The sequence below is a fragment of the Oreochromis aureus genome, linkage group 4 (genome assembly GCF_013358895.1).
Source record: "Oreochromis aureus strain Israel breed Guangdong linkage group 4, ZZ_aureus, whole genome shotgun sequence".
NCBI lineage: Eukaryota > Metazoa > Chordata > Actinopteri > Cichliformes > Cichlidae > Oreochromis > Oreochromis aureus.
The window spans coordinates 5,300,445-5,318,170 of record NC_052945.1 but is presented as its reverse complement, the minus strand read 5'-3'; the positions used below and the strand labels follow the sequence as shown (position 1 = coordinate 5,318,170).

At 42.6% G+C, this 17,726-nt stretch overlaps 1 protein-coding gene across 4 annotated transcripts; it reads right to left on the bottom strand.

Moving 5' to 3' along the window:
- Positions 1-1,638: 1,638 nt before the first annotated feature.
- On the bottom strand, positions 1,639-14,224 carry LOC120439717 (G2/M phase-specific E3 ubiquitin-protein ligase-like). Of its 4 annotated transcripts, none has more exons than XM_039610628.1 (5): positions 13,948-14,224; positions 13,697-13,759; positions 2,555-2,755; positions 2,249-2,438; positions 1,639-1,993 (listed from the first exon to the last, which is right to left on the bottom strand). In XM_039610628.1, the coding sequence occupies exons 1-5, from the start codon at positions 14,047-14,049 to the stop codon at positions 1,686-1,688; spliced, it is 864 nt and encodes a 287-aa protein (XP_039466562.1). In that variant the 5' UTR covers positions 14,050-14,224; the 3' UTR covers positions 1,639-1,685. The 4 variants fall into 4 exon arrangements, 3 of the variants coding, with proteins under 3 accessions (XP_039466562.1, XP_039466564.1, XP_039466563.1); XM_039610630.1 differs by having other exon boundaries at positions 2,249-2,417; XM_039610629.1 differs by lacking the exons at positions 13,697-13,759; positions 13,948-14,224 and adding an exon at positions 7,132-7,316.
- Between the last annotated feature and the right edge of the window lie 3,502 nt (positions 14,225-17,726).

Sequence of the window (17,726 nt, the reverse complement as noted above, 5' to 3'; positions counted from 1 at the left end):
CAAAATTCAATGTAATCAGTGACCACGAGTTAGATCAGATAGTGTCCCAGATAAAAACTGAACATCCACATGTTGGAGAAGTGATGCTGATGGGTCATCTGCGTTCCAAAAACATAGTGGTTGAAAGATGGCGCGTAAGAGAGTCACTGCGGAGGGTGGACTCGGCTGGTGTTCTATCCAGGAGAAGAACTGCAGTTGCTCGGCGAGTATATTCTGTGCCTCATCCAAATTTCATATGGCACATAGATGGAAATCACAAGCTGATTCGTTGGAAGTTTGTTGTTCATGGTGCAATAGATGGATACAGCAGGATGTTGATGTTTCTTCAGTGCTCCAGCAATAATCGAGCTGAGACTGTGAAAGCTCTCTTTACTGCAGCTGTTGGACAATTTGGCAGACCCCTGCATATCAGGACTGATCATGGAGGAGAGAACGCTCAGATTTGGGAGGAGATGCGAGCAAGCAGGGGTGAAAGCTCTGTCTTAATGGGAAGTTCTGTGCACAACCAGAGGATTGAGCGTTTCAACCGAGACTTAAACAATAACTGTAGCCGCTTTTATACACCTATATTTTATGAATTGGAATCACTTGGTATCCTAGACTTAGAAAATGCAACAGACCTATTTTGCCTTCATTATGTGTTTCTACCACGAATCAACCGCACTTTGAAGGAATTCAAAGCTGGATATAACAATCACTCTATTTCCACTGAAGGTAATAGAACTCCCATCCAGCTTTTTGCCTCATGGAACTCACGTGTTTCATCATCACAACCCAGAACTTTCTACAGCAGAGGTCTCCATACCCTCCTTGTCAAACTCTCAAAGTAGGTTTGTCCCATTAAATGACAGCGATTTGCAAGAGCTATATACAAGCATTCACCCTTTTGAAGAAGACAACAATAATGGTAAAACATTGTTTCAACGAACACAGCAGTATATTTTTAACAAACTTGTAAATGTGTGACCTCAACCACAGGATACCAGTGATGTTCCAAAGAGTGATGACACTTAGTATTCTTAAATGCTGTACAGCAAATGTGTTTTTTGTACTACTGCAGAAGCCCCCTCCCCTCTAGCAGTGATACCTCCTGCCACATAAGGACTCAAAGTTAATGACTGATAGTGACTCATAGGCTATTCAGAAGGCTACGACTACATTTGGTTTATGGGTAAAAACAGTTATTCAGATTGCAGTAAAGCCATCAAATTCACACTGTAACAGTGTAATACAGTATAACAGTGAAAATTATCAACATGGAACAGTCAGTCTTTAAATCAATTCACAAGATTATCTACAGTATTGTGCTAATCATTTTAAAGTTGCAATAGTCTTAATAAATGTTGCTGTTAGATGTCTAAGTAATCCTGGCTTGTTCTACAAAGCATGTTTAGTATACTCTGTGCATAAACTGTTTTGAAATGTCCTTGTTTAAAAAAAGAAAAAGCTTAATAAAATTATTAATTGTATTACACCAGTGACTTTATTGATTTGTTGTTGAAAATACAGAGTTAGCATTTTTATAAATCTATTGAAACTTTGAAAATTATTACATTTCAACATTAAATGGAGTCAGAATTTATTTCAACTATCTTGTATGAAGCAAAGTTACTTGGAACTACAATTAACGAACAGGATTAGAGTTAACAAACCCACCATTTTAATTTCACTTTTTTGGAACATGTTTAGATGGTGCTGAATAAAGCTCCATTCATGAGTGCTACTAAGAAGTAGTAATGAAAAGCATCATCATCAGCCATTGTTGTTTCATTCACAAAAAGCTGAAGCTCATTTGCACATGTGTGTGCAATCGGGAGATGTTTGCTTTCATCGTGAATGAATGTTATTTTAGGAGCTGGTTGAAAACCTATGGCTGGAACCTTGCTGCTCCCGGTGGCAAAAGCCAAGATGTGACCAGGCCTCAAAGCCTTCACAAATGCCTCTTCATCCTTGGTAAGAGTCCTTTCTCCAAGTGCGTCTCTCAGCTCTTTATCTAAAAACAAAGAAAAACCCCCGTTAACCTGGGGACACTAAAATAGTTAAAGCTTGAGCTAACAACTAAATGATGACTAATGTATTTATAAAAATACAGAGGTTCTGTCTTTGCTTTGCTTGTCAGTTGTAAGCTTTCATACATCTTTATTCCTGTTTTGTGTGTGCATGTGACATAAAAAGACAAATTAAGTTTTACTTTAGCGTCCTGAATTGTTTCATGGCCAGACTACATTATATGTGAATTTCTGCTTACTTTCGACACACTGGAGAAATTCCCGAAATTTGACCACCATCAGCTCCTCTCTAACTCTTCTGTTGCTCCCAAGGACAGAATAGCTTGGCCTGAGAACCCCAGCAATTAAACTGGCTGTCAGATCTTTGTCCTCCCCCGATAGGTCAAGCAGAACACGCAAACTGGGGTTCTCTCTCAGGAGTGATAAAATCTAGACAGAAAAGTTTAAATAATGGTTAAATTCCAGTTTTAAATACAAAAGTAGCTCACTCTAAATGTTTATTATAAAATAATGACCAATTGATACAGAAAAAATATAAATCTCACTCCATAGTAGGACAAGCCATCAGTTAGTTGATCGAAACAGCTTTGCCGTTGCAGGACTGCAAGGTATAGAGCTGCATTTTTCACAAACAGATCTTTATTGGCCATGGTGACTGTGAGTGGAAGACCTTCAACTTGATATCGCCATGAGTCGCAGCAGCTGACTGCTTTCTCCAAATCATGTTGAGTTGTTGCATTTACAACCTAAATATTTAAGAAAAACACTTTAAATGTTTGTTTTTTTACCAGTGTACACAAATACTGCAGATGGTTCATTTTAATTGGACTCGAAACGTTTTGGTTTTGGTTTATTTGGCTGTATTTCACCAATAAAAATTTTTTTTAACAAAAAGGTGTCACGGCTGGGGCAGCAGTCGTGTTGAGGAAAGGAGGACCCAAAATGCAAGCAGCCGACTGATGATATGAGTGAGAGTTTATTTACAGAAGTGGCAGGGTGGCAAACAGGTAGTGAGGCATGACAAATAACTAAAGGACCTAAACTGGGATAAACTAAATAACAAACCTGAGAGTATACAAAAGGGCTGCGGGGCAGAGATGAACGCGGACTAACGCAGAGAAATGCAGAGATACACAGACAAACGCAGACGAGCCGACAACGAGCACAGACCGACACCCACTAAATATACACACATCAGGTAATCGGGTAATCACACACAGGAGGGGAGAACAGCTGATCCTAATACACACGACGACCTGAGGATACAAGCTGAACACGATAACAGACACAGACCTTCAGAACAGAAAAGGAAATCCAGAACACGAGCCTTCAAAGTAAAACAGGAAACATACAGACTGTTTTACAATACGAGGACATGACAGAGCACCGAGGACAGACACAGGTAGGGCTGATAAAACACTGAGCTCCAGATTCAACCCTAAACTACTACAAAATCAGAATAAACACAAGGCACAAAGTGAACTCCAAGGAAACACAAAACGCTGGGTCAAAATGACCCAGGATCATGACAGCACGCCCCCTCCAACGGCTGGCTCCAGACAGCCCAAAACAAAAACAGACGACCAACCCAGGGCGGGCGGCGGGGGGTCCAGGAAGGAGGGACCAAAACCAAACAAAAACAAACTCCAGCGAACTGAATGGATTGTCCAAAACACAACATACACACACTGGAGTCCTCGAACAGGGTCCCAAAACACAGTTCAGGAGGCCGGCCCGGAGGCTGACAACTCAGGAGTCTGAAACAGTTCACCTCCGGAGGCCGGCCACGTTGGCGACACGAATCCAAAAGCCGACCGCGCGGAAGGCAGCGGTGGCGAAGTGGAACAGTTCAGGGGGCCGTCCGTGCACACGGCAACGGGCAAACAGTTCAGGGGGCCAACCGTGCACACGGCAACGGCGGCGACGGGCAAACAGTTCAGGTGGCCGACCGTGCACACGTCAACGGCGGTGGCAGAGCAGGTCCGGAGGTTGGCCGCGAAGCCAGCGGTGGCAGCGAGTTCTTTCAGGAGGCCGCCCTCGACGGCCATGATGCCAGCTTAGAGGCCTGGAAAGCGGCCAACAAGGATGAGGTGGCACAGGGCGAGCTGGCTCTGACGGCAGTGTTGACGAGGCTGAGGCTGACTCGGAGGCTGCAGCCGAAGCTGGACCAGGCGAGGCAGGAACAGATGCTGAAGCCGGACCAGGCGGCGAGGCAGGAACAGATGCTGAGGCCGGACCAGGCGGCGAGGCAGGAACAGATGCTGAGGCCGGACCAGGCGGCGAGGCAGGAACAGATGCTGAGGCCGGACCAGGCGGCGAGGCTGAAGGCGCGGAGGCTGCAGCTGGCGAGGCTGAAGGCGCGGAGGCTGCAGCTGGCGAGGATGAAGGCGCGGAGGCTGCAGCTGGTGAGGATGAAGGCGCGGAGGCTGCAGCTGGCAGCGTGGATGAAGCTGCTGCTGGAACAGCTGGCAGCTGGACGGGCTCCTCGGGCCCCCCAGCAGACGAGGAAGGAGGCTGGACGGGCTCCTCGGGCCCTCCAGCGGAGACAGGAGGCCGGAGCGGTCCCTCGGACCCTCCAGCGGAGACGAGATTGGGCTGGCCGGGCTCTCCAGAACCCCCAGCGGACATGAGGACGGGCTGGCCGGGCTCTCCAGAACCCCCAGCGGAGACTAGAATGGGCTGGCCGGGCTCTCCAGAACCCCCAGCGGAGACTAGAATGGGCTGGCCGGGCTCACCAGAACCCCCAGCGGAGACTAGAATGGGCTGGCCGGGCTCTCCAGAACCCCCAGCGGAGACTAGAATGGGCTGGCCGGGCTCTCCAGAACCCCCAGCGGACATGGTCACAGAACCAGCGGGCACAGGGGCCCCTGGCACACATAGGGCTGAACCAGCAGGCTCGTGGGCCTCTGGAACAACACATGGCTGACTGCAGCTGCGCGGAGCACTGACCCTGCTCAGGCAGCGACAGCTGGGTGCAGTCCTCAGCTGGAGTCTTAGCCTTCAGGGGTCCAGAGTGGGCTGAGGGCTGAAACTCAGCCTCTGGGGAGGCCCTGAAGTGCGTCACAGTCTCTGAAATGACCAGCTTTAGAGGACTGATTACAATATTGTGTGGTTTGTCTCTCTGCTTAGAATGAACAGACGAAAAACAGTTCTTTTCGGGTTGAAATGACTTGCATTGTTGTACAGGTGGAGCAACAGACACAGGACGCAGGGCTAGTGGCTGCTGAAGAGGAGGCTGGACTGAGGGTGACTGAAATAATGGTTGGGACGACAATGGTGGTGAAGTTGGAGACTGAGCTGATGGTAAGGCAGATGATTCTTTTACCAACTGAGCTATTGACTGGGCTATGGATTCTAACATAGTTTGCAGTAAGTCTGGCTGTGGTAGTGACAGAGCTATGGGTTGTGAGGCAGAATGTGATGGAGGTGACGACTGAGCGGCTAACTGAGCTTGTGGCTGCCGTGCGGCTAACTGAGCTCCTAGAGGCTGGGCAGCTAACTGAGCTCCTAGAGGCTGGGCAGCTAACTGAACTCCTAGAGGCTGGGCAGCCAACTGAGCTCCTAGAGGCTGGGCAGCCAACTGAGCTCCTAGAGGCTAGGCAGCCAACTGAGCTCCTAGAGGCTGGGCAGCCAACTGAGCTCCTAGAGGCTAGGCAGCCAACTGAGCTCCTAGAGGCTGGGCAGCCAAGTGAGCTCCTAGAGGCTGGGCAGCTAAGTGAGCTCCTAGAGGCTGGGCAGCTAAGTGAGCTCCTGGAGGCTGGGCAGCTAAGTGAGCTCCTGGAGGCTGGGCAGCTAAGGTCTCAGGAAACACATTCTTATAAACGCCAGTTGCAGGCGAGCCAGGGAAAACACCATAGTCCTCACTGGCTGCACAGAAAACGGCCCCAGAATAAACAGTCCTTAAATTGGAAAACTCGTAATTATTGTCTCTTTTACTCACCACAGCCGGCAACTCAGAAGTCTCGGGGTCCGGCTGTGGCGATGGGCGTCGGTGGCGTGAACGTCGCTTCCTTCTTGGGGATAGCACCGACCGGCTGGGTAATTCCACATCCGGCGGCCGGGCCGCAGATTCCCCGGCGGGCAGAGCAAAACATTCGCCGCCGGGCTGGGTTGGGAAGCGGTAACGGTTGAAGGGTGAAGGTGAAGCTCGTTCAGAATGAAGTCCTGTGCGAGCGGATGAAGAGAGTCCAGTAGCCAGGGGTGAGCAGAGAGTAATTGCTGTAGCCTGGCTTCTACAGCGCGGTGAAATTCCTCTCCCTCACGTTCGAGCCAGAGATTAATCAACCTCGAAACAGAGTCAATTACTTCCTCCCGAAACTCCTGGGAGGGTGCGGATGCTGGTGGGTCCATGTTTGGTCGGCTCGTACTGTCACGGCTGGGGCAGCAGTCGTGTTGAGGAAAGGAGGACCCAAAATGCAAGCAGCCGACTGATGATATGAGTGAGAGTTTATTTACAGAAGTGGCAGGGTGGCAAACAGGTAGTGAGGCATGACAAATAACTAAAGGACCTAAACTGGGATAAACTAAATAACAAACCTGAGAGTATACAAAAGGGCTGCGGGGCAGAGAGACACAGATGAACGCGGACTAACGCAGAGAAATGCAGAGATACACAGACAAACGCAGACAAGCCGACAACGAGCACAGACCGACACCCACTAAATATACACACACCAGGTAATCGGGTAATCACACACAGGAGGGGAGAACAGCTGATCCTAATACACACGACGACCTGAGGATACAAGCTGAACACGATAACAGACACAGACCTTCAGAACAGAAAAGGAAATCCAGAACACGAGCCTTCAAAGTAAAACAGTAAACATACAGACTGTTTTACAATACGAGGACATGACAGAGCACCGAGGACAGACACAGGTAGGGCTGATAAAACACTGAGCTCCAGATTCAACCCTAAACTACTACAAAATCAGAATAAACACAAGGCACTGGGTCAAAATGACCCAGGATCATGACAAAAGGAAACAAATTGAAAATATAATACATGGAATTGCCTCTAATAACCAAAAGTGTATTTATTATATATTATAAAAGAAGACCAGAAGACTTGTGAATATAGGAAATATTACAATATTCTTGTTATAATATTGCAATTCACCTTTTTCAGATTCTCTCTTAACTCAGGGTCACCTATATCATCCGGTGTTAGGTGTACTTGAAGAATGTCTCCTGACACAATGTAGTCTACTACATGTGGAGAGAGAAAGGCTGGTGCTTCTCCACCTTGCACTATTATCGTGGACAACATCCTGCCAATGGTTCGATATACTCCATTTTGCAAGTGTAGGATGTTAAATTTCAATTCAATTCAATTCAATTCAATTCAATTTTATTTATATAGCGCCAAATCACAACAAAAGTCGCCTCAAGGCGCTTTATATTGTACAGTAGATAGCACAATAATAAATACAGAGAAAAACCCAACAATCATATGACCCCCTATGAGCAAGCACTTTGGCGACAGTGGGAAGGAAAAACTCCCTTTTAACAGGAAGAAACCTCCGGCATAACCAGGCTCAGGGAGGGGCGGCCATCTGCTGCGACCGGTTGGGGTGAGAGAAGGAAAACAGGATGAAAGACATGCTGTGGAAGAGAGACAGAGATTAATAACAGATATGATTCGATGCAGAGAGGTCTATTAACACATAGTGAGTGAGAAAGGTGACTGGAAGGGAAAAACTCAATGCATCATGGGAATCCCCGGCAGCCTACGTCTATTGCAGCATAACTAAGGGAGGATTCAGGGTCACCTGGTCCAGCCCTAACTATATGCTTTAGCAAAAAGGAAAGTTTTAAGCCTAATCTTGAAAGTAGAGATAGTGTCTGTCTCCCGAATCCAAACTGGAAGCTGGTTCCACAGAAGAGGGGCCTGAAAACTGAAGGCTCTGCCTCCCATTCTACTTTTAAATACTCTAGGAACAACAAGTAAGCCTGCAGAGCGAGAGCGAAGTGCTCTAATGGGGTGATATGGTACTACAAGGTCATTAAGATAAGATGGGGCCCAGGGCTGGACTGGGACAAAAAATCGGCCCGGGCATTTTGACTAGAGACCGGCCCACCAGGATAGAGATTGAAAATGTGACGTCATTCAAGGGTAAAACCGCAAAGGATTCTGGGAACTTGAGGCAAGAGGTACTAGCGCACGCAGGCTTTCAATTGAACTCAGTTACACAGCGATAAAAAGAAACCCAAAAAATGGCAAGAAGCTGTTGTATTATTAACTGCAATAGCCGGTCGCATGACAGCCACGGGAAGCCGACGGGTAAAGATATCGGGGTTTTTTATCGGATGTCTTTGAAGAGAAATTTTTTAAGCCATGTTTCCGAAGTAAGAGCCAACGGATGGTCTGGATATACCAAATATAACGTCTCAGAACACTCCAGCTCACATGTTAGTCTGCTCCAAGCATTCCCACAAAGGTCATTGTTTTGTAGTACTTAATACGTCATTTTCTTAACATAATTGGTGATATAGGTTACAAGCAAGTCTGGCGCTGAACAGAAATTGTCGCGCTATGCTTCTTTATTTATTGTATATAATATTGCGTTTAACTTCTGTACACAGTACATTGACAAAAACATATACTTTTATTCACAGGATAAAACAGTTGTTTTGTATCACTAATTGTCCAGTGCGATTACAGCATACAATATTATTGTCACCAGAAATTATTTCCACTACTAATTAATTACCGTTGAGCTCAAAGGTTATATTAATAAACGGTTAACGATAGTGTATTTATGAAGACGATTTGTGAGACTGGTAAACTTACCTTTGTTTGTACGATGGTCTTTCGTTCTACACGGTGCATTTCAATGTCCTGTACCCATCCGTCGGTAAACTGTACCTGGGCTTGTTGCAGTGACCTGAAGTTACTAAAAACTTCATGAGTGTATGCACTCACTCCAAGAACCGTATAATTATAAATCTGAGCGTGGTTAAAGTTGGGCAGCACGCTAACGTCTTTTGTCCACTCTGTGTGCTCGTAAGGGTCTGACCCTTTCACTCCTTTGATTTTTTCCTCGTATCTTTTCTTTGACTTTTCATCAAGTCTGTCTTTGTACGGACCGGCATTGTTCTCCTTAGTTTTGTACATTCTTTTTTTGTGCGGCAAAGAAAACCAAGAAGGTATTGGAACCGGAGAATGAACGTTTTCTTGGGTGCTGCAAATGCTTGCATTTGATGCGGTATTTGGATTGTTTTGCCACGAGTTCCTGGCATGCAATGCGTGAAAGTCACGTCATCTGTCAATCGCTATAGGAAAAACCATAAAGCCTTTGCATGAAAACAACTGCTTTGATGTACACTGCCTTGTTGGTATATATGTATCAATCTAATAAACTTAAACCTACACCATTCTCCTATTCTGGATTTTAAACAGTACATAACGGAAACAAAAGACTGCTTGGTCGAGTTAACCTCCTGAACTATCTACAACACATGGTAGAAACCTTAAATTAAGACCAAGAACACTACAGGTGAGACATGATCATTAATTAATATTAAAATTAATAAATGACAGATTTAGTGATATTTTCATAAACATCTCCTTTCCTTTTTTTGTTCTCCATTTTCTTTAGTTCGTCTATAAGATTGCTAAACAAGGGGGAGGGTGCATTCGGCCTCCTCGGCTGTAATTGGTCCAGCCCAGAGTCGATCATGACCAATTGGCCAATCCAACACCTTTCATTATATATACCCTTCCTAAAAAGAAAATTTTAAAAAAAATCCATCGGCCCATAAAAACAAAAAATCGCCAGCGGCCCACCGGGCAAATGCCCGGTATGCCCGATGGCCAGTCCAGCTATGATGGGGCCTGATTATTTAAGACCTTGTATGTGAGGAGCAGGATTTTGAATTCAATTCTGGATTTAACAGGAAGCCAATGAAGGGAAGCCAAAACAGGAGAAATATGCTCTCTTTCTAGTCCCTGTCAGTACCCTTGCTGCAGCATTTTGGATCAGCTGAAGGCTTTTCAGTGAGTTTTAGGACATCCTGATAATAAAGAATTACAGTAGTCCAGCCTGGAAGTAATAAATGCATGAACTAGTTTTTCAGCATCACTCTGAGACAGGATATTTCTAATTTTAGAGATGTTGTGCAAATGGAAGAAAGCAGTCTTACATATTTGTTTAATATGTGCATTGAAGGACATGTCCTGGTCAAAAAATGACTCCAAGGTTCCTCACAGTGTTACTGGAGGCCAAGGTAATGCCATCCAGAGTAAGAATCTGCTTAGATACCATATTTCTAAGATTTTCAGGGCCGAGTACAATAACCTCAGTTTTATCTGAATTAAGAAGCAGAAAGTTAGCGGCCATCCAGGTCTTTATGTCTTTAAGACATTCCTGCAGTTTAACTAATTGGTGTGTGTTACCTGGCTTCATGGATAGATAGAGCTGCGTGTCATCTGCATAGCAGTGAAAATTTATGCTATGTCTTCTAATGATGCTGCCTAGGGAAGCATGTACAATGTAAATAGAATTGGTCCTAGCACTGAACCCTGTGGAACACCATAATTGACCTTAGTGTGTGAAGAGGACTCTCCATTTACTTGAACAAATTGGAGTCTATTAGATAGATATGATACAAACCACTGCAGTGCAGTACCTGTAATACCTACAGCATGTTCTAATCGCTCTAATAGGATATTATGGTCAACAGTATCGAACGCAGCACTGAGGTCTAGCAGGACAAGCACAGAGATGAGTCCACTGTCAGAGGCCATAAGAAGATCATTTGTAACCTTCACTAAAGCTGTTTCTGTGCTGTGATGAGCTCTGAAACCTGACTGAAACGCTTCAAATAAGCCATTCCTCTGCAGATGATCTGTTAGCTGTTTGACAACTACTCTTTCAAGGATTTTTGATATGAAAGGAAGGTTGGAGATTGGCCTATAATTAGCTAAGACAGCTGGGTCTAGAGATGGCTTTTTAAGTAAAGGTTTAACTACAGCCACCTTGAAGGCCTGTGGTACATAGCCGATTATTAGAGATAGGTTGATCATATTTAAGATCGAAGAATTAATTAATGGCAGGACTTCTTTGAGTAGTTTTGTAGGAATGGGCTCTAAAAGACACGTTGATGGTTTGGAGGAATTAATTATTGAAGTTAACTCAGAAAGATCAATTGGAGAAAAGAGTCTAACTTAACATCGATGGTACTAAAAGTAGCTGTAGATAATATTACATCTGTGGGATGATTATTGGTAATTTTTCTCTAATGATAAAAATTTTATTTGTGAAGAAGTTCATGAAGTCATTACTAGTTAACGTTAAAGGGATTGTTGGCTCAGTAGAGCTCTGACTTTTGTCAGCCTGGCTACAGTGCTGAAGAGAAACCTGGGGTTGTTCTTATTTTCTTCAATCAGTGACGAATAGTAAGATGTTCTGGCTTTGCGGAGGGCTTTCTTATAAAGTAGCAAACTATTTCTCCAGGCTAAATGATGATCCTCTAAATTTGTGACACGCCATTTCCTCTCCAGCTTACGGGTTATCTGCTTTAGGCTACGTGTTTGAGAATTATACCACGGAGTCAGGGACTTCGGATTTGAGGCCTTAGTTTTCACAGGAGCTACAGTATCCAGAGTCGTGCGTAGTGAGGAGGTAAAATTATTAACAAGATAATCGACCTCTGTTGGAGTAGCGTTCAGATAGCTGCTCTGCTCTATGTTGGTACAGGGCATTGAAGATGATAACAGTGGGTGGATTATATTCTTAAACTTAGTTACAGCACTTTCAGAAAGACATCTACTTTGATAAAGTCTACTCTCCACTCCTGTGTAATCAATTATTGTAAATGTAAATGTTATCAGGAAATGATCAGACAGCAGAGGGTTTTCAGGAAACACTGTTAAATGTTCAGTTTCTTCACAAAATGTGAGCGCGTAGCATGAGCTTGAGGAACTGATGGAAGAGGGACCTGAAATGAATTCAAACACAGATACAGATAGACACCTATGCATTATAATACATCCGTAAGGTTTCTGTTATCTGTTCATTAAAAAACAAAAAAAACTGTAGACTCAGACCATCTTACTATTGTCTACCCATTACACAGAAAACTGAACCTTTTGTATCTTGTAGATTAGCATTTGGTGACTGTTGGTCAAGTTGGTGATTCAGTCCCCAGGTGCTCTAATCTACAGCTCCCAATGGGTTTATCTGAGTATGACTGTGTGCGAATGTTGGACAGAAAAAGTGCTTGTATTAATCTGTGCCTGTGAATGGGTAAATGAGATCTGTTGTATAAAGTGCTTTGAGCACTCAATTAGAGTAGAAAAGGCCTGCAGTTAGGTCAATGTGTTTTGGACCCTAACAAGTTTTATTTTGTTGCCCGTTTACTGAAACATTTTCCAATCATAATTATATCATGAACATGATGTGCAGACTCAGCTTTAATTTAGGGTCCATATTAAAATGATGATGTCATTACCAATTAAGCAGATAAAAGGCCTGGAATTGATTTGAGACGTAGTGTTTGCATTTTGAAAATTAAGAAATTAATATAGCCACTATAGTGACCATCAAAACAATGAGAAATATTGACGTAAAGTTTATTTTGCGACACCACAGAACAAATGATAGCGTATAATATGAAATGATAGATGTTTTTATATCGTCATATCGAACAGTCCTAATACAAAGGGTTCACTGCAAGGTGCAAGCCATTCATAATTCTCAAGAATAGAAAGGCTAGAATGGATTTAACATTCTAGTGTTTTTACAAAACAAACAAACAAAAAAAAAACATCAAGTAAAAGCCAGCAAAATTTTGGAAAAACATTCTTTGGACAGATAAAACCAAGATCAACCTCTACCAGAATGATGGCAAGAAAAAAGTATGGAGAAGGTATGGAACGACTCATGATCCAAAGCATACCACATCATCTGTAAAACATGGCAGAGGCAGTGTGATGGTTTGGGCATGCATGGCTGCCAGTGGCACTGGTAGTGTTTACTGAATATGTGACACAGGACTGAAGCAGCTGAATGTGTTCAGAGACATACTTGTCTGCTTAAGTCCAGCTAAAAGTAGTCACAATGATTGGGTAGCATTTAATAATAAAGATGGAAGATGACCCAAAACATACAGTCAAAGCACCGCATGACTTTATTAAAGTAAAGAAATAGAATATTCTTGAATGGCCAAGTCAGTCACTGGATTTTAACCCAATTGAGCATACATTTCACTTGTTGAAGACTAAATTTAGGACAGAAAGGCCCACAAACAAACAGCAACTGAAAGCCAATGCAGTAAAGGCCTGGCAGAGCCTTAGTAAGGAGGAATGCCAGCATCTGGTGGTGTCCATGACTTCAAGACTTCAGGCTGTCATTGCCAACAAAGGGTTTTGAATAAAGTAATAGAAATTATCATTTTATTTTCAGTTATTTAATTTGTCTAATTACTTTAGAGCCTCTGAAATGATAGGATTGTGTTTACAAATTACTTTTTTCCCCTCACATTTTTATGCAATCATTTCGTCCAGCCCAATGAATTAAAACTTAAAGTCTGCACTTCAACTGCATTGGAGTCGTTTCAATTTTAATTCATTCTGGTAATGTACAGAAGCAACATTAGAAAATGTGTCTGTATCAAAATATTTATGAACCTGACTGTATATCAAAACCAGTCAGCTAAATGATATGTGTAAGAAGGCCTACCGAGCGGTACGGTATCCCAGTGGAGACGGCAGGTCTACTTGGTCCAGGTGCATTGCTGGATTCCTAAGGAAACATTTACATCAAGAACGACTGTTACCTACCAAATAAATAAATAAATAGAGTTGTATGATGTTCGATCTCTGTCTGCTGCCTACCAAATGAAATAATTGAGGACTAGCTAAGTAATTTAGCTTTGCTAGTTTTGCTAACACTGCTATCAACCCGTCCAAAATGCTATACAATGAACTTACCAAGTGCTGCGGCGTTTGTGAGGTTGAGGGTGCACTACCGCTGAATCGTTGGATGGCCGACAAAACGGCTCTTCCAATGTTTTCAGCTAAATCGCTGGACATGCTGGTAGGGAACAGGTGAAGCAGCTCATGGCAGTCAAAAGTGACCCTGAGAGGAGCGCAGACACACAACCTGACCACGACCGGCACACTTTAGCGCGGGAGGTTTTCTTGAAGCTTTTATTTTGGTATTTCCGTTGACCCGTACAATAAATTTGCATATTAGCTAAATATTTAGTTTCCCGTAACATTTAGATTTAACATTTAACATTTAGATTTAACATTTAACATTTAGATTTATATATAATATTTAGATTTAACATTTAACATTTAAATTTAACATTTAACATTTAGATTTATATATAATATTTAGATTTAACATTTAACATTTAAATTTAACATTTAACATTTAGATTTATATATAATATTTAGATTTAACATTTAACATTTAGATTTATATATAATATTTAGATTTAACATTTAACATTTAGATTTAACATTTAGATTTATATATAATATTTAGATTTAACATTTAGATTTATATATAATATTTAGATTTAACATTTAACATTTAGATTTATATATAACATTTAGATTTAACATTTAACATTTAGATTTAACATTTAACATTTAGTCTGTGAAGGTTCCCAGTCATCCAGGTCATCGTAGACTAAGGAGCTTGGAAAGAAAAGCGTCTGGACTTCTTGAGTTGCTTGAAGACGTTTCACCTCTCATCCGAGAAGCTTCTTCAGTTCTAAGGTCAAATGGTGGAGAGTCCCAGATTTAAACCTAGTGGGAGTTTCCCCCCCAAAGGGGGACAAAGGACCCCCTGATGATCCTCTACCTAATCACATGAGCCAAGGTGTGAAAGCGGGTGTGGGTCCTAATCAGCCAGAGTTTCGGGTGAGCTCATTGTGAAACCTGGCCCCACCCTATCATGTGATTTCCTGAGGTCAGATGGCCCAGGGTGTGAGTGGGCGTTAAGGCGTCTGGGAAGGGATCTCAAAACTGGATTATAGATGGCAGACAGTTGGTGTCGTAAACCCCCGCCTCTGTTCAAAGATGGCCGCTCACAGTGGACGTAAATGGCTTCTTTCACTCCTCTTTCAAACCATCTGTCCTCTCTGTCCAAAATGTGGACGTTTGCATCCTCGAAAGAGTGACCTTTGTCCTTTAGATGCAGATGGACTGCTGAGTCTTGTCCCGTGGAGGTGGCTCTTCTATGTTGTGCCATGCGCTTGTGAAGTGGCTGTTTGGTCTCTCCAATGTAGAGGTCTGGGCATTCCTCGCTGCACTGTACCGCATACACCACATTGTTAAGTTTGTGTTTAGGAGTTTTGTCTTTAGGGTGAACCAGTTTCTGTCTGAGTGTGTTGCTGGGTCTGAAGTACACTGGGATGTCGTGTTTGGAGAAAACTCTCCTGAGTTTCTCTGATACACCGGGGATGACAATGTTGTTGCGTCTGTCCTTCTTATCCTACCTCGCTGGTGTCTGATCTTCTTTTCTGTGCATCTTTGCTGACTTTATAAATGTCCAATTAGGATAACCGCATGTTTTGAGTGCTTCCTTTACATGTGTGTGTTCCTTCTTTTTCCCTTCAGGCTTAGAGGGAACATGTTCTGCCCGGTGGTGTAGGGTCCTGATTACTCCAAGTTTATGTTCCAGAGGGTGATGGGAGCCAAAGAGGAGGTACTGGTCCGTGTGTGTGGGCTTCCGGTAAACTTCAATGTTGAGGTTGCCATTTTCTTCAATGTGCACAGCGCAGTCCAGGAAAGGCAAACAGTTGTCCTTTGTGTCTTCCCTGGTGAACTTGATGTTTTTATCCACGGCGTTAATGTGCGCAGTGAAGGATTCCACTTCTTGTCTTTTGATTTTGACCCAGGTGTCATCTACATATCTGTACCAGTGGCTGGGTACTCTCCCTTTAAAAGAGCCAAGGGTCTTTCTTTCCACTTCCTCCATGTAAAGGTTGGCTACAATAGGTGACACAGGGGAGCCCATGGCGCAGCCATGTTTTTGTCTGTAGAAACCTTCGTTGTATTTGAAATATGTAGTGGTGAGGCAGAGGTCTAACAGTGTGCAAATCTGATCAGGTGTGAGGTTGGTCCTGTCTTCCAAGGCGTTGTCTTCTTGTAGTCGTTTTCTGACAGTCTCCACTGCCTCCGTGGTGGGTATGCAAGTGAAGAGTGAGACTACATCAAAGGACACCATGGTTTCATCTGGGTCCAGGGCAAGTTTCTGGACCTTGTCTGTGAAGTCGGTGGAGTTCTTGATGTGGTGTGGGGTGTTCCCCACGAGAGGTGCTAGGACGGTTGCAAGGGGTTTCGAGATGTTGTAAGTGGCTGTTGTTGTAACACACACATGTGTTTAACATTTAGATTTATATATAATATTTAGATTTAACATTTAACATTTAGATTTATATATAACATTTAGATTTAACATTTAACATTTAGATTTATATATAATATTTAGATTTAACATTTAACATTTACATTTAGATATAATATTTAGATTTAACATTTAACATTTAGATTTAACATTTAGCATTTAGATTTAACATTTAGCATTTAGATTTATATATAACATTTAGATTTAACATTTAACATTTAGATTTATATATAATATTTAAATTTAACATTTAACATTTACATTTAGATATAATATTTAGATTTAACATTTAGCATTTAGATTTAACATTTAACATTTAGATTTAACATTTAGCATTTAGATTTAACATTTAAAATTTTACTAAATGTTGTAAAAAATGACTCGAAAAAACATGTTTTTGTAAGATTTAGAGCTAAATGTGGAAAAATGTTGCCGTTAATTTTGGCATGTTTCAGTTTACAAACGGCGCCCCATAGGTGACAGCTCTAACTCAGTTTATGTCGGTGTGAGTGATCAGAGTTCAAATTTTTCATCTCACATGTTCGCCGAATTTTTGAAAACCCTGCACATAAACCATAATTGGTCATCAAGATACCATGCCCAAAGCCAGGTTGCTCTGGAAAGGTTTCACCAGATGCTAAAGCCTCTTTTGCATACCTATTGCATAAAGCTTAGTAGAGACTGGGAAGAGGGTCTGCCATGGCTGATTTTGGCTATAAGAAAGCATAGGCTTGTTCTTTACTCAGAACACCTGAGCTGGACCTTTACCCCTATATAAAGGCCTGGGTGTTGCACAGTGTTCTTTCCCATTTTTGTCATACGCCATGAGCCATGCTGTGACATTTATTCATTGTCAGCATGCCTGCCTTCCAGACTGGGCAGAGATGCCAATGCATTGTCTTTCCATCAAAGAACTGTTTTTAATTGAGCAGATTTGACACAGTTTCTTGAGCTAGTTCAAAACTTGCGTCATAGTGGTTTTAATGATAGTTAAAACTATTCAATGTTTTGCAAAAAGAGGGATTTATTAAAAAAGCTTAGGGCACTGAGAATTTGGTTCAGAGAATGGGAGAAAGTGTTTTACCAGTTCAGATAAACCGCAGAGGCATGGCCAAGGAGGATTTGGAGTAAATTATTTCAGTAATTCATATTAATTGCAATTTAATGTAAATTAGACTTAGCACCTAAAAAATGTTGACTTTTTATCTATACGTAACCTTTCCTGGAGGGGGAAATGTTTTGTCATGCATCCAAGTGATTTCTCAGTCTAAGCTGACTCCAGGTTTTTACTTGTTGAACTGTACTTTTGCATAATGACTGAAGTTTCAGTCATTATGCAAATTTGAAA

Excerpts from the sequence above, each read along its gene's own strand:
- LOC120439717 (XM_039610628.1), bottom strand. The coding sequence starts at position 14,049 with ATGTCCAGCGATTTAGCTGAAAACATTGGAAGAGCCGTTTTGTCGGCC. Across the intron at positions 2,756-13,696 it reads CTGGGATACCGTACCGCTCG|GTTGTAAATGCAACAACTCA; the intron begins GTAGGCCTTCTT and ends TTAAATATTTAG. Across the intron at positions 2,439-2,554 it reads ATGGCTTGTCCTACTATGGA|ATTTTATCACTCCTGAGAGA; the intron begins GTGAGATTTATA and ends TTTTCTGTCTAG.